The sequence below is a fragment of the Aulonocara stuartgranti genome (assembly GCF_965226115.1).
Source record: "Aulonocara stuartgranti genome assembly, chromosome: 16".
Taxonomy (NCBI): Eukaryota; Metazoa; Chordata; class Actinopteri; order Cichliformes; family Cichlidae; genus Aulonocara; species Aulonocara stuartgranti.
The window spans coordinates 2,729,879-2,746,264 of NC_138952.1; the positions used below are offsets into that span (position 1 = coordinate 2,729,879).

The window sequence follows — 16,386 nt, forward strand, 5'->3', positions numbered from 1 at the left end:
TACAGCGTCGGAGAGCAAGCGGACGGTGCTGCGTACGCACAGGTGTCTGTATCATCATGGCCCGCTGATCTCTCATGGTCTTGACAATTTCTAGAGGATACACCGGCTGACCGCACTCCATCAGACACAGCGCCGTCTCCATGGTGATCAGAACGCCCGTCCGACCAATCCCAGCGCTGGAAAAAAATCAAGAAAGATCATTTGATTGTTAATAACACACACTAATTATTTAACGAAGTAACAAAAATCTCTGTAAGGAGCAAATAAGCTAAATTCCAACAATTCTGAGACTTTATGGATATCATTTGTGCGCTATATTGTCACGGTACTGCCCACGCTGTGAAGGAGGCGGGACTTAAGGTATAACAAATTGCCCTGAAGGAAGTAATGAGGAGCAGGTGAGAGGTGTTCAAACATTTGAGACCTGGGAAAGGAGAGAAATCATTTTCTGGTAACGGAAACTGGAACTTTTCTTGGAAGTAAACCTGTTTGGAAGAGTCACTCGTTTCACTACATCCATCGTTTCCAGCTCAGACAGGTTAACTTTTATCCTGTAATCTTTGGCTCGCCATGGTCACATGGTTCACACAGAATGGCCGTACCTGCAGTGCACCACCATTGGCTGGTCCTGTCCAGCCCGTTTGGTCCGTACGAGAGCCACAAAGTCCAGGAAATCAGTGGAGTCGTCGGGAACGCCGTGGTCGGGCCAAGCCACGTACTGAATCTGAGTGATTTCCCTCTTTTGCTCGCTCTGAACACACACACACACACACACACACACCCACACACACACACACACGCACACGCACAGAAAATAAAGATCATCAGTGGACGAGCAGTGCTGGATTCTGGAGATGCAGATACAGTAAAGATGTTTGAGATGTGCACACGCTGATGAGTAATGGGATCAGAATTCCTGACAGGCAGTGAAAATTGTGCCGTGGGCCCGCTCTGCAAACTCAGACCTACGGTGTAACGTCAGTCTGATCCACAGAGCTTCAGCCTTTCGACCTACAGGACCCGAGGCTACCCTCCCAACACCAGACGCCACCGGACACTCCCAAGGTCCTGCATCCAGGATTCTCCGGCTGGCTGGAGCAACGGTGTAAATACAACACGTTTAAAAGGGGAAGTTAGACACGGCTCGACTCCGCAGCAGTGACGCTGCTCTGCTGCATGTGCTGCAGACCGCGAGCGTTACAGACGACATCAGATCTGCTCTGCTGAACAAACACCGATGATACAGTCGTCTGATTACCCCGGGGCTCATTTTTCTGCAATGTCTTTACACCAATACATCAACAGCCAGCCGATACTAGCCCGACTACAAATGCTCCTTTATGTTTTTATGTAATCTTTTACACAAAGACTTCTTCTTCATGATGGAGGGCACTGAAGACCAACTGAGGGTATTCACCCTGACCTCAGTGAAGACCTAAAGCTCACAAAGAATTCCTCACTTTCAAATGTCAACCACACTCACGCCAAAACAAGGAATTGTATTTTATGTGGGAGACCGCTAAGCATGTTTCACTGAGCTCTGCATCCTGGGGGTACACAACACAGAACCCTGTTTGTGTAATTATGTTATGAAACGGGTAGAGCGAAGAAGTAACAGCAGTTTAATTCTTTTTACTCTGCTGGACACATTTGGTAAATCACATCTTATGAAAACATTTTTTAGTGTCTCTATTAGACACTGAATAAACACAAGAGATCTTCTCTCTTTTATCGATTCATCAGGGACAAGAAAAATACAAAAAAAGGTCCAACCATGATGGAAAAATCGAAGTTGGTAGGATTTAAACCCCACGGGATCACCGTGACACACAAACACACACCCTGCAGAAGAAACCAAGCACTGACCACCGTTTCTTGTGCGAATCAGAGCCGCTGTGTTCCTCTTTAATACTGCCTCGCCGTATCGCCATGGTAACACATCTATCTCCATAGCAACAATCACAGGCAGAGGAGAATGCTAATTGGCTCCTCTTATAGCCGTATACTTTAAAGGTCACGCTGCGCGGACCGCACGCAGGAAAGCGATCGGGAAAAACAGACAGCTGATCCGGCACGAAAGCTCGCCGTTTGGACGCTACGTTTACACATCACACATGTTACACGCAGCAAACAAACAAAAGCCTTCGGTTTACTTATTCATACCAACTTTATATATCAACTCCCCGAACAGTGCCCATTTAACAGGAGACAATACAGCAGCATGTGGTTTACTAAAGGGGATCCATCATCCTTTTTTTACCGTTTCCATGGCAAATGCTCATATTAAACAATCGGTGAGGTCACACAAATAATGCCTGTGAGCCAAAAGTTTCATTTCTTGCAGGTTTTTCTGTTCTTGGGTCTGTATGACGTCACCGAGAGTGGACGTCCAGGCGCAGAAGCCCCGCCCACCTCCCATGTGTGTGTGTCGCTGCACTTAAAAAGCCTGGGCTCATGCTTCACTCTGCATCTCTGGCACATTCAGAGGCACCTCCTTCAAAAAGAGGCACACGAACAGCTGGGTCAGCTGATTTGTAGCACTGAATACCCCAAACTGGCCTCCCCCTCCTCTTCCTCACAGGGAGATCAAGGCGGGATCTGCTGTGCTCATTTCCAGAAAGATATCTGTTTACTTGGAGTCAGAGGAGCTTTGGAGAAATCCGTTGGTTCGTGTTCCTCATTCTTTTCAAACCATCCTCCTTAAGATTAAAAGATAAGAACAGAGGGGTAGGTGGAGCCAGAGCGGGGTGTGGATGACCATATTAAGAATATCTATGCTCTCTGACATCATCAGAGTGATGAAAACAAACCCACAAACCTGACAGAGGCGAGGCTGCCGGACACTGGCGCCACCGGGCCCTCTGACCAGCACCAGCAGACACAGGTGAAGTGTCTCGCCCAAGGACACAACGACCGAGACTTATTTGTTCTAGTATTCGTTTTATTTGTTTTTTGAAATGACCATAAAAAAATATAATAAATGAAAGTATCAAACAAAGAATCTAGTTAAAGGGGGTGGTTCTGTTTTGCTCTCAGGCCGCCGTGGCTCGTTCTGGCGCCCGTGCTGTACTCTGGCTGTGTGTGGTTTAAAAGCATGAAAGAACTAAAAGCGCGCCGCAGCACGCCGAAGGCTTCGACGCCACGATCGAACCGAACTTACGTCCCCGTTCTTCAAACCATCCTCATCCCACTCTCTGTTCCTCTGCTCTCCGTCTTTCTCCTTTTCTGCAATGTGGCCGACTGGAGTGTTTGGGTTGTCGTGGCAACCAGATCCCAATATGTGGCCCGCGTGCTGCAGCGGGAGCCAGAAAAAGAACAGCCCACACTGGTCACTATGGCAACACACCTCCTCGGGGTCCTTCGACAGCTCATCCTTCCTGAGACGCGGTTCCCTCTCTGAGATTGGACCCGGAGTCTTCCTCTGGGGCGCCCTCGCCCGCCCGGGTCATCGGCTTTACTTTCTGATGTGATCTGGCTGTGTGTGTGTGTGTGTGTGTGTGTGTGTGTGTGTGTGTGTGTGTGTGTGTGTGTGTGTGTGTGTGTGTGAGTTTACCGGTGTGTGTGTGAGGGTCATCTCCCGGACCAGGAAGGCAGAGTTGCCCTCTTCATTGTGGCACGTGATTTTAAAGTCTCCGTATGTGGCGCTGTTGTCAGGGTTGGGCCAGTACTGGTGACACTTCACCTGTAAACACATCAAACACCTTATGACTCTCAGCATCTACCCATCGCGTCCTCGCCGTTACATTTCAAACCATTAAACATGTCCAGTTTCTCCAATTTCTCATCCCTGGATGTAAACTGTAGATCGAGTCCAGAGATTTTTTATCTGCACCGTGTCTGGAAGCTTCGTTGTTACGTAATGTTGTGTTAAGGATTACTTCTTTCCAAAACTAACAACGGCTTGAGCTGCAGAGAAGTCTGCAGCGTGTGAGACTTTGCAGACTTTTGTAAATAATTAAATATACTGAGGCATTACGACGCAGCTCGACCAGACACCTCAGCGTCGTAACCTGTGCCGCTTACCGGCGAAGCGTTAAATTCAAACGGCTCTTTCTAACAGTACATTTTCAGTTTCCTGCCCTCGTCCTTGAAGAGATCTTTTACATACCCGCCCCCTCTCGACCTGGGTGGTCAGCATGACCACCATGGATGAGCCCTGCTCCCACGTCATCTGCCAGAAGTCGGGGCAGGTGTTGGGCAGCGGGCCCTGGCACGCGATGTAGCGGTTTATCAGGCTGGACGCAGGAATCTCCATCTACACAGGACGACACACACACACACACACATCAGAGGTTCAGGTTAAAGAAGCAGAGACTGCATTAGATTTGCATCTTACTCCAACTTATTTTGTTGTTTTTTTGGATCAGCGCTTGTCCCAATACAACATGTCATTAACTACACTTTCTAGCTAACAGAGAATAAATGAATGGTCATTTTCCATGAGCGTCCCAACTCTATCAAATCAAATAACAGTCAAATTATCCCAGGTCTTTATCAGATTACCTACAGCCCCTGAATTAATAATGACACTGATGAGAAGCTGGATTTGTTCATGCTGATTAGACGGCGAGGAAGCAGGGCCTGTGTCCTTCACGCCGAACAACTACCGATCACAGAGTGAACAAGGCTTTAAAATGCCGCCCTTCACACTGAAACACTGTTTGCAAAGGTTGTCGTGTTTGCTGCAGGGAACAAACCTCCAGTAGGTCTGAGAAGGCATGACATGAACAGACAGAGCCACCCACAGGAAGGAGATTCAATTCATTAAAATATTACGCTCTTATATTAAATTCTTACCAAGAAGCACCTGTTCTCTGTTTGTAACCCTCTTCTACACGCAAGCTGCCGTTAGCTTTGAAAAATAAAGGCCTGGCGGGCCGATAGCACAGCCTGCCATGTGGCAGAGCCAGCCCAAGAAGTCTGCGCTCCAGTTTCAGTTACTTAGCATAACTACCAGATGATGGGTGCAGCTTTCCAGGATTCACTGACAAACTAGCACTCAAGCCCCTCGTCCAAATATGGCCACAAGGACCCAAACTCACGGCTCCGAAACTGGAGCAGCGTGTGATATGATAGTCCTGTTCAAATGCACCGGCTGCGATTCAGCATCAGTGTAACAGAGCATCACGCAAGCAAAACTGCAGACATTAAAGATAACTCACATTGATGTAATTTGCATTGATGTAATCATCTGTGCTTTTCAGAATGACGCGGGTGGCATCATCTGTCGGGAGAGACGAACAAGAGAAGGGGGTCAGATTAGGCAAAGAAAAACAGCAACAAGTCCAAACTGTGTCTTTAATGCATGTTTGCATTTAAGGAGGATTTTATCCTTTGTTCTCGGGTCGTTACTTTGTTACTTCTGTTAAAAGTTGTTGGAAAAAGTCAGAAAATAGAAGTCGAGGGGAAATGATGAGAAAAGGGAGAAAGTTTGAGGGGTCACGTACAGGGAGAGATGTCTCTGTAGCGATTTTTGGAAACGTTCTGAGGTAATTTGGCACACAGCATCGTCATCCCCGGCCTCTTCCTGTACAGTTGCTGCAAGACAAGGAACACAAATATCAGCATTTGTCTTTGTTTTGTGCGTTTTTATGTATTATAAATTTTAAAAGCGCATAAATCAGGAACGTGGAGGAAAGAATTAATCAACAAAATATTTTAAAATAAATGACAAACCACCGACTCGAGCCTGCAGTTTCACGTGTGCGTGAGCGTGTGAACTTTTTTCGTGTCCTTCTTACATCAAACTGTGCCAGTATGGCTCCGCCGCCCAGGCCTTCCTTCAGTGCGACCATAGAGTCTCTCAAAGCATGCTGGTCTAGCTGGGCCGGGTCCTGAGGGGATTTCTCAGGGATGTACTGAAAATCTGGCTCTGGATCCACCTTCTCCTCCACCACGTCATAGATGGCTGAGCAGGAGAGGAGAGGAAAACAAACTGTGACAGGAATCTATGAGCTTTTCCATCTGACACATATACAGATCACCGCTGCTAAGATTAAACAAAGTTCACAATAATGAGCTCAGCTTACATCCCTGTAAGGCAAAGGCTCTAATCTTGGATCCGCATGAAAGTGGTTGTGTCGAGCATGCGGCTCAAACCACGAGCTGCTCAAATCTGTCCTTTGCAGGAAGCAGCCAATCAGGAATGAGGAAGAGGAGGAAGAGGAGTCCAAACAGCTCGTTTAAGACAGTAGATAAAGGACTTACAGAGGACACGTTAACGCTCAACTGTAAGTCGTGCAAAGCTACACTAGTAGAGCCCAAGAATAAAAACATGGAGTTAAACAACAAACTTTTAAATACAACAAAACTCGAGCACAAAGAGAACACGTGTCCTCTGTGTGTAAATACTTACAGTCCAACATTTCAACAGCAAAACTGAATAACGTAAAGACTTCGATGGACTCTTCTATCTGCTTTGATCTGTTTCTGACCCACACACCAAACAGTTTCTCTGTTTCATCATCTTTAAGAGCACTTCTCCCCGCTTCGCTGATTAAAGGAGACGCTTCAGCACGAGTCTATGTGGTGAACACACATACGGCCGAGACGTACGGATACCACCACGTGCGGCTTCGCAGATCTCGTTTCCACCAGTTTCTGACCACATTTCATTTTCAGGAGTGTGCTGCACCATGTGTTAATACGTTAAACTCAGCCTGTAAAACACTTCATTCGAATGTTTACGGTCCTTAAATTAAAACCGGCCGCACCGCACAAACTGCAAGTCTCATCAGGAGCAAATATTCAAACCCAGGAAGTGGCAGAAGAAGCTCACTAGCATACAAAGACACTCTGAAGGTTAAAGCCTGAAGAAAATATATGAGCTACTCACATACCTCCAGTACTAGTGTTCGAGAGTACTTACAGTTTATACGTGTACAAATATCCTCTAAAAATCTGATCTTTCATTACTTTCTGTAAAGGCCTAAGTACCAGAAGTTTGCCTGTCGGTGTAAACGATCAGACATGACATCATGACCACCTGCCTGATATTGTGCTGGTTCCCATTTTGCTGTGGTAACCGCACCAAGATGTTAGCAACAGATACCTGTGAGGCCTGTGAGCTGTGAGGTGGGATTCATCAGACCAGGACACCTCCTTGCATTGCTCTGTGGTTCATTTCTGACGCTCACATGTCCGTTGCTGGCGTTTCCGGTGGTGAACAGGGGTCAGCATGGGCACCCCGACTGGTCTGGAGCTCAGCACACAGCAAACTCTGATGCTCGGTGTATTCTAACACCTTTCTATCAGAACCAGCATCAACTTTTTCTGCTGTTTGATCGAACCACACGGGTCAGCCTTTGCTCATCCGTGACCGTTGGCCACTCATGACCCTGTCGCTGATGCACACTGACCCCTGGGGGACACCCTGGGAATACCCCACAGGAGCTGAGGTTCTGGAGATGCTCTGACCCAGTTTGGCCTTTTGTCAAATCCTTACACTCGACCATTTTTCCTCCTAACATCAACTTTGAGGACAAAATATTCACTTCCTCCCTGATATATCCCGCCCACTAGCAGATGGCATGATGAAGAGATAGGTGTTATTCACCTCAGCTGTCAGCGGTCAGGATGTTACACCTGATCAGTGTTTAATGCACTGGGCACTCTAACAACCACTCACCATTAGGTCTGACCAATAGGATGAGCTCCCCGGAGTGGTTCTCACAGCTGGCCTTGATGAACATGACTACCTGGTCATGGGTGTGGTCAGAGATGTCCCGCCCATTAATCAGGACTACCTGGTCGCCCTCGTTAAGGCGAGGCACACAGAGGTCAGCCTGAAGAGGAGAAAGAGAAGAAACAAATAAGATAGCTGAAGTTTTGTGTTTCTGGACGTTTTATACTAAAGTCAGCATCAATCTGACTCCACCACGGAGACCTCAGAGAGTTTGGCGGCTGAAGACGTGTTTTTATGAGTGAGAGGAAAAAATGTGCAACTCACTAGAGTGTAAAGACAAATGAGGTTCTTGTTGACTTACTGAGGTTCCCGGAGCCACTCTAGACACAATGATGGGCATTTTCTGGTCAGCTCCACCCTGCAGACACACACACACACACGTTAACAGCGTCTTACACAAACGTCCTTTTTATATTTAGGGTCGAGTTAACATTTGGGAAAGCAGTGCGGATGTGTCCGCGTGCTTACAGATGACGTGCCCACGGGCAAAGGTTTACACCAGGCATAGAAATAAGCTAGAAAAACACAAGTCAGACTGAGCGGCTGCAGGAGAGATAAAAGGTGGCGAGGGGAGTTTTCACTCCCGTCTCCTCAGCTCTCACCTTGACATTGAAGCCGAAGCGTCCGTGTTCATCCGGTCTCATCTTGATCAGGACCAAGTTATCGTGAGGGACTACTCCGTTCAGCTGGAAGAACACAAGTCATCACGTCAACATCACGGATCAGCACATTGTCAAACAACAGCTCCGAGCGCTCAGACTTTAACAGCGGCCGATCCTGTAAGCTTAATAGATTCATTCTCTTTCCTGTTACACGAGTACAACTGCAAATACATTACAATACAGACGGCTATAAATGCACCACAGTACACCAGAATAAAGTGGTTCACTTCAGCCCAACTTTTCTTGCATTTTTAGCACAAACGTCACTTTTTAAAAAATGTAACCAGTAAATTCAAGTCTGAAACACATAAAAAGAATGAAACAGAATGAGAAACTTCAACAGGTGTCATAATATTTGCAGGTATATGTCACCGTTTCCAAATCATTTAAAACCACCTCTAAGGTTTAGTCCCCTTTACACATACGTCCAAGCAGAGCGTGCCGCCTTCTTTCATCCTCATTTTGCCAGATTTAGAGACTCATAGAAGAAATAAGTCTTGGGACCAAAGACAGCAACGACCCCGCCTTTTTAATATGATGCCGGTAGATGCTTAACAGCCAAAACAATGAGCTAAAAGACTCTAAACAGCTTAGAAAGATTATATAAAAACGGCACAAATATAAAATACTCGGGGATTTCTCTTCATCTATTCAGATATTCAAACATCTAGAATCAGACGACTTCTGAAGCTAACACAGTTTCCATTTACTTGTACAGAAACTGTTGCAGTTTTTTTTTATGACGCCTTCGTACTGACCGTGGTCTTGTCGGCATTGACGGGAACGTCATACATCTCATTGAGGTGATTGTCCAGCAGGCTTTGCTGGGAGTGGGCCTGGATGATCTGGCTCAGGGTCTTCCTGCTCAGCTGCTTGGGCGGGAGAGCTGGAGGCTGGCCATCCACCCCATCTGGAGACCTGAGGGAGGCAAACGGCGGGAGGAAGAAGAAGAAAGCAGCAATAAAGCAAAAATGAAGGCGAGATGACAGCGAGAAACACGTTTCAAAGTCCTTTGTGTCGCCATTTGTTACGATACCGTTAGTAACACAGGATTTGTGAAGCTGCTGTGAGCGCTCGAGGACGGACAGCAAAGCCGCAAACATGCATTCATGATAACTACACAACAATGGTCTTCCTCTTTGTTAAAGAGGTGGAGTGAAGACAAATGGAGAAAAGCAGGCGAGGAGACCGTGAGAGACAGGGAGGCTTAATAGCACTGTGTTAGTCACAATGCATTAACCTCGATAAAAGGGCTGCTGGAGGAAGGAAAACATCCCCCCTCCATCATCCCGACAATAAAGAAGCAGTCGGCGTGTACGGCGAATCAGCAGCCAGGTGAGGCTTTCAGCATCATCAGGGCTCGGTCTCTGCTGCGTAAAAGCATTTCAGTGCATGTCTGCATCCACGCGTGTGCACTGCTGCGTACGGGCGCTCCTCGGGGGCAGAAGCACAAGTCAAAGAGCATTGCCTTTGTTTTGGCTTCTGCTACCACTGTCACTTTGTCTCTTAAACACACGAATGCAAACTAACATTTATTATGGGTCAAAACCAGGTCAGGCTTTCAGAGAGAGAGAGGGCAGCGCGCAGCAGGCCTGAGCCGAGGCTGCACATCATCCTGCATTATGCATCTGCTCGGCGCGACAGCCACAACCTTAGGCCAGCCCCGGGATGAGGACACGGCTAAGCCCTGCTTTTTAGCTTTCCTTCTATCAAATACTTCCATACTGGATCTATGTTTATCGCTCGATAAATTTTTGAAAGCACGGTGTAAGAGGGAACCAAATGAGTGTGCAGTGACAGAAAAATCATATGCGGGTACACGAGAGGGCTAAAAGGAGCTGCAATAAAGAAAAATGTTGCTTTAGAAACCACAAAAAGACCAATTTAAGACCTGTTTCAGTGCACACCCAGTTTTTATTTTCCAACTAAATAATTCACCAAAGCCTGCCTTTGCTTTGAATTCAGAGAAAAGAGTTTGATTACAGCACAGAAAATAATTTATTATGACAACTTTCATTTAGATGCACCAGCACATAATTTGGGTGCACGCGAAAACAACGCCACGCCTTCTGGCACTGCAGCGAGAAGTCTGCGTGTGCAGCGCCGCGCTGTTGTAAAGAGGATGACCCAATCGACGTTTAATCCGACAATAACAAACGAAAGAAAATCCACCGTGTCATAAACTCCCAGCTCCGGCCAAAGGCATAATCACGCCAGGCTTTTTCCCTGACGCTGTCAAGGAAATAAAGACACTGCAATTAAAAATAAGGATCCCTCCAGTGTACTGTGGTTAGCTAAACAGATCATTTTCAACTTCACGCCACTAGAAAACAGAACATTGGGGCTTTTTTTAAAGGGCGTGGTGACAAAAAGCAGATTCTCCTTTTAGTTTAACTGGAGGAAAATCTCCAACGCGTAATGCCGAGGAGTGATCCACCTGAAAACACGCAAGCAATGCTGCAAATATTCACTCGAAAAGGCAGAATTTATTTGATAAATTATATCAAAGCCAAACCACAGCGGTTCCAACCAGCGGCTGATATCAAAAAGTGATTCATGGTTGAGGTTCATAACCACTGAAGCTGAAAGACGTACTTAAAAACATTTCTTCTAATGGTTAGCGTCCCAATTCTCTTCTGCACAGTTGCAGAAAACATTCACAGCAAAAGGAACGTGGCTAATACTAAGTATAGCGCTGTGATTAAAACTGATAGATGTGCTTCTGAACAACTGTAGCTGAAAATAGAACAAATTTTAAAACAACGCTAACGCTTTGTAATAATTCGACCTTCAACTGAGCGTGCAACGTCACAGCAATTTTTGAAATGATATTTACCTACATGGACTCAAAGCTGGGTAGACTAACACTAACAATCCAGGCTGTTACAGGAAACAAAGGAATTGTACTGGAAGCTCATTTAAGTAGAACCTCGTGTATGTTACATTGTAACTAAATTTAAATAATGCATTCAAATAATTCCAAATACTTCACAGGCAGCATTATAAAGTGTAATCAAAATAATTCACCAGGTTTAATATTATCAGTGAATTCATAGCTTTTATATATTCTCTAAACCGTGATGTGTTTTGCTTTTAACCTGAACAGGTAACATGGATCATGAATGTCTCTTACTCACGGACCTGAGGTGCTTTGACACTAAATGTGAAGACTTGTTTTCATCAGGAAAGACTAAAGTCTGAAGGGTTAAACATGCAAACTCCAAAATAAAGCATCTGAGGTTCACCTCATAAAACGCTGTTTTGGCCTGTTTTTATTTCCACTACCACGATGGACGGAGCACACAATAACAGAGAGGGAGGAAGGGAGAGCAGGTGATTATGTCATGTTCTGGCTCCGTAACAGAGCGATGAGCCACTGACTTGGCGTGTTCGTCTGCGTGTGCAGCTTTGTAGGCAGAGGAACTACCACTTAAATGTTACTTAACCATCCTGACGTCCAACTGAGACATCCATCTCTCCTACCAGCTCGATGCAAGATTTCAGACGCCGAAGCAGCCGTGTGGAACTTTATTAAACGACTCGACGAATATTTCACAGTGTGAGAGCATTTTAAGGAGATCCAGAAAGCACAGATACACGCGCACACAGACACACACGCGCGTGCTAATTCCTAGTTCAGCCCTGTTGCACAAGCGCTCCGCCCTGCTATGCGCTATAAACACATTTTACGGGCTGTTTTTCAAAGGGTTCATCTTTCCACTGGGGCCAGCTAAGTGACACTGGGAGGGTGTGAACTGTCGGGAGAAGCCACAGACACCGACAGGCAGACTAAAAACAAAAGCTGTCAACTCAGCAGTACTCTCAGACTAAATCTGATGAGTAAAATGTAAATTAAAGGGTGTCTGTGTTCGGGGGACGCTCTATTTACGAAGCAGTCAAATTATGATCCAACCACCGCTCTGCCACCGAGTCCAAAGCTGATGTTTGCTGCCCAAATACAAAGAGCTTGAAGAAACGTGAGTGGGACGTGCGTTAAAGGAGAAGGAGACGACTTACGGTGTGGAGTCCAGGCTGATGCTGTTAGCCTGCGTGGACGACGCCGACTTGTGATTGGAGGAGAAGACGGGCAGGCTGGGTGAAGCGTGGATCACGTGATCCACCAGGTGGCCGACCGACGACGGCCGTAGTCGCGTGCCTTCTTGGACAAACAGCGAGTTCCTGACAAACAAACAGACGCAGACACACAGTGTTCAAGGGCAGCGATGGAAACGTGACCCCAAACGCATCATTCGTTTATTTACCAGCAAGACGTTCAGATTTAAAGCTCGTGATCTTTACAATTTAACTCTTTTTACATTCGCGTCTGGATTTATGTCAGCTGTAAGGCTGCAAGGAGGCATTGCTTATTAAAACATCCAGATTTGACACTTTAATGACGCTCTGCCTTCATCTGATTCATAACAGATGCTGAACAACTGGAAGATTATTCACCTGCTCTCTGTCATCTTTAAGCCTGCCTTACGATTTCTCCTCATGTAAGGCTGAAAGCCATAAATGGCCATTATGGTCGAGGAGATCCCAGCAGTGCTGCTCAGACTGAAGCCGATGTTTCTCTGGCTGAATACCGAGTTAACAAACGTTGTGGTAAAAGAGGCGGAGCCACTCAGAACCAGCAACGACTCTTGAAAAACTCGTTATCACCCACCAATTAATTCTTGACAAGTTCAATAAAAACACAAACAGGTGTCCAAAAGGAGAGAAAGAAAGCAGAAGTTGGACCAGAGCCTGGTCTGTTCTCTCCACAGTGAAGCAGACTTTTACCTGCAGAAATACAGCAGTTTTATTTACTTTATAAGCTTCTCGTTAATCTATAATAACAGAGCACAAGCTGACCTGAAAATAAACACAGCCTCAGCCCTGTGAGAGAGGAGTGGACGGGAAATATCCGATATATCCTGACGAAGGAGAAACTCCTCATCAGTGAACGTGCACTTTAACATTTAGTTTTCTTTACAGGTGAAACTACGCAGTGATCTTGAATATTGTTTAGGGAAAGGGTGGGGGAGCTGCAGGTTTTAGATGTGCTGGGATGAACACACCAGACTATTTTCTTTTCCCACATCGGCACAATCTGACATGGACTTTGCACCAGCAGCTGGCAGGTGAACATTTGGGCTATCACATCTCTGCTGTCTGAATCCCAGATAAGTCCAGGTCTGCGGGACATAGGTGAAGAGTTACGGAGACAGCTGAACTGTACTCAGAACTCACTGATTGGGCGTGCCGGGCGGGGAGCGAGTGGGCAGGCTCTGGGTCTCCAATCTCTCGTCCGATAGGCTGTTCCTGCTGACCGACTCCCAGTCGGTTCCACTCACCAACTTCCTGGCCAGCGGCTTGCTGGGTGACCTGCTCAGACAGACGCACTAACTCAGCGTTGCACAAAATCAACATGAATCATCAGCTGACCATCAAGAACCCAAGAATTACCTGGCAAACACTCTGTCCTTGATGCCTTTCTCCTTCCCGTACTGCACAGACTGCACCTCCGTCCGCCCGCTGAAGACGACAAAAACAACTCTTAAGTTTAGGACAGTTTCAAAAAGCAGCTATCGAAGGTTTTCTGTGACAAATGTGATAAATCCATAAATGCATATCGATTTTATTTAACACAACAAGACCGTGCTGCCTTATTCTAATAACGAGAGGCACTTCAGTGAATTAGCTCCTCCGATCTTTAAGAAATCTAAACACCATGAGCTGCCTGCCAACCAGTAACAAGCACAGCATATTTCATCTTCTGAAACAAAGTTAATAAGATTTTTAACAGCACAAATTCACAATTCAGGTCTGTGCTTATTGAAAAGTCAGTCAATATCTCAACCACTCGCACTCAGCGGAGCCAAACATCAGACGAGCCTAGCTCACGTTGCATCACTGCTGCTCAATAATGCATCACAAGACCTCCAGCTCTCAGTTCAGCTCTCGCTCACATTTCATAGAAAAAGGAAACGAAAAACATGGCGCCAGTGAAGTGAAACAAAGTTGACACAGTGCAATGTCATAAAGCAGCGAGGAGAAAACCTCATTTTATTTTATGTTTCGGTGCCGGTTCCAACTTGAAGTAAAAAACAAAAAACTATCAAACCAAACGGGAAGGAATGCTCTGTCTGAAAGGAGGAGGGCGGCGGCGGCAGCGTGACGGAAAATGAAATGAAATGCACGGCTGGCTCTCACGTGGACACAAACACTTCCCGCAAAACTTGAAAGACAACGGTCGGAAGGCCAAACACAAATTCGGTTACTTTGTTTCAGGCAAACCATGAATAATTAAGCCGTGCTTTTCAGGGGCAAGGTAGTGCGAGAAGGTTCAAAGGCAAACGGCGGCCACTTTCAGCCTCGCAAACTGACGCGAAGGAGGAGGGCCAGACAAAGCATCCACCCACATATCTGTGTGTGTGCTGGACATGTGAGACCCTGGATGCTCAGAGACTCTCCGGTGCTTCTCTGACAGCTCGTGTTTGTGGCCTGCGGTTCTCACCAGTATCTGAACTTGGAGCCCAGGGTGAAGTAGTAGGCGAAGAAGTTCTTCTGCGGCGGGATGGGCCGCTCCAGCCTGAAGAAGGTGTGGTGCTCCACGCAGGCTTTCCACAGGTTCTTACAGGCCCGGTAGTTGACCATGTTGAAGCCGAGCAGCGTCTCACGAGACTCGGTCTGTGTGCAGCGAGGAGAGGACGGGGTTAGTTCGTGACCTGCTCCGATCATCCATAACTGTTAGCTACAGTAACAAACTGTTGCACATGTTTGCCGCCCTGCTATTACTTTTTATTCTCTACTTTGAGCGATTTCAGACAGGTTCTTTTCTCCTGAATCACAAAGGGCCTTCAGGGGGTGATAACTGTGCAAGAAAGAAACATCGTGTGGCTCAGAGAGCAGCAAAAATCCAGGAAAAGCCCCGTCACACTTCATTACTTTGAGATAAGCTTGTCTTTAGTACTCTGAGTCTATTTCAAACATTTAGCTTGTTAACACTTTTGGTCCGGAGCCAAAAAACAGAAATAAATAAACAAGAAGCGCTCAGAGAGCACAAACTCCACCAAGGCAGCTTTTAAGAAAACTGTTTTTATTTTCTAGGCAAGGCAAATTTATTTGTATAGCACAGGGGTGCTCAATACGTCGATCGCGATCGACCAGTCGATCGCAAAGGTAGTATTGGTAGATCGCATGGCATTAAAAAAATAGATGCCAGCCTATCATCCATCCCGTCACTTGATTGATACAGGGAAGCCAGTCAGATGACAGCAGATTTTTTCTGACGCTTAGGTCGCTGCGCATGCGCAAACAGCGGCGCGAAGTGTAGTAAAACTGACAAGCTAGTCAGCGAGTTAACTCCAATTTTTAGCTCTCGGTTTTTTCTCTTAAACCTGGCCGTCAGCAGCTACTGTCCGGACTATGCATCCCTGGCTGATTCAATTCAGTGCAAGTCATCAGAGTAAACTCAGGTAATGACAAAAAATTTACATAGTTAATTGTGTTGTGAAATATTGGATATTGCGGTTATGCATGTATATACATTGTAGATATAAAGAATCCTCAATATATTTATAAATAAGTATATGTTTTGGATTTTTGTAGTGGGTAGATCATTTTGACTTGGTCATTTTATAAGTAGCTCACATGCGGAAAAAGTGTGAGCACCCCTGGTATAGCACAATTCAACAACAAGGTGATTCAAAGTGTTTTACAGAGACATTAGAAACAAAAACAAATAAAAAGCATGATTTAAAATTGATTAAAACAAGCAAACAAACTAACTAACTAAACACACACATTTCACACCTGTTCGCGCGATCTGAACCCTTATCGTAAGGGGAGCTACCAGTCCTCCTGTGGACGAGCTACTTTCTATTTTAAATTCCCTGAATTTAAAATCCTCTCTAGACCCAGTCTATATTTAGTTTTCTTTTTAAACGTAAAAGTGCGAGCTTTTGTTATCTGCACTGCTGAGTATAATTATTATTGATGTGGATATAGTGCATTCATTCAAAATACAAACATACTAAACTAACATTACTATGACTT

The 16,386-nt window shown here is 45.8% G+C and overlaps 1 protein-coding gene across 1 annotated transcript in view; it reads right to left on the reverse strand.

The window, feature by feature from the left end:
- Nucleotides 1-16,386, reverse strand: part of ptpn4a (protein tyrosine phosphatase non-receptor type 4a) — a 70,830-nt gene that overhangs the window by 3,808 nt on the left and 50,636 nt on the right. The window contains exons 12-26 of the mRNA XM_082508111.1: nucleotides 14,846-15,018; nucleotides 13,795-13,863; nucleotides 13,579-13,713; nucleotides 12,364-12,525; nucleotides 9,105-9,264; nucleotides 8,287-8,370; nucleotides 7,986-8,042; nucleotides 7,628-7,784; nucleotides 5,742-5,908; nucleotides 5,448-5,538; nucleotides 5,163-5,224; nucleotides 4,109-4,255; nucleotides 3,554-3,682; nucleotides 603-751; nucleotides 41-176 (exon numbers count right to left, since the gene is read on the reverse strand). Coding sequence (XP_082364237.1) covers nucleotides 41-176; nucleotides 603-751; nucleotides 3,554-3,682; nucleotides 4,109-4,255; nucleotides 5,163-5,224; nucleotides 5,448-5,538; nucleotides 5,742-5,908; nucleotides 7,628-7,784; nucleotides 7,986-8,042; nucleotides 8,287-8,370; nucleotides 9,105-9,264; nucleotides 12,364-12,525; nucleotides 13,579-13,713; nucleotides 13,795-13,863; nucleotides 14,846-15,018 — 1,878 coding nt within the window. The remainder of the gene's footprint in view (nucleotides 1-40; nucleotides 177-602; nucleotides 752-3,553; nucleotides 3,683-4,108; nucleotides 4,256-5,162; nucleotides 5,225-5,447; nucleotides 5,539-5,741; nucleotides 5,909-7,627; nucleotides 7,785-7,985; nucleotides 8,043-8,286; nucleotides 8,371-9,104; nucleotides 9,265-12,363; nucleotides 12,526-13,578; nucleotides 13,714-13,794; nucleotides 13,864-14,845; nucleotides 15,019-16,386) is intronic.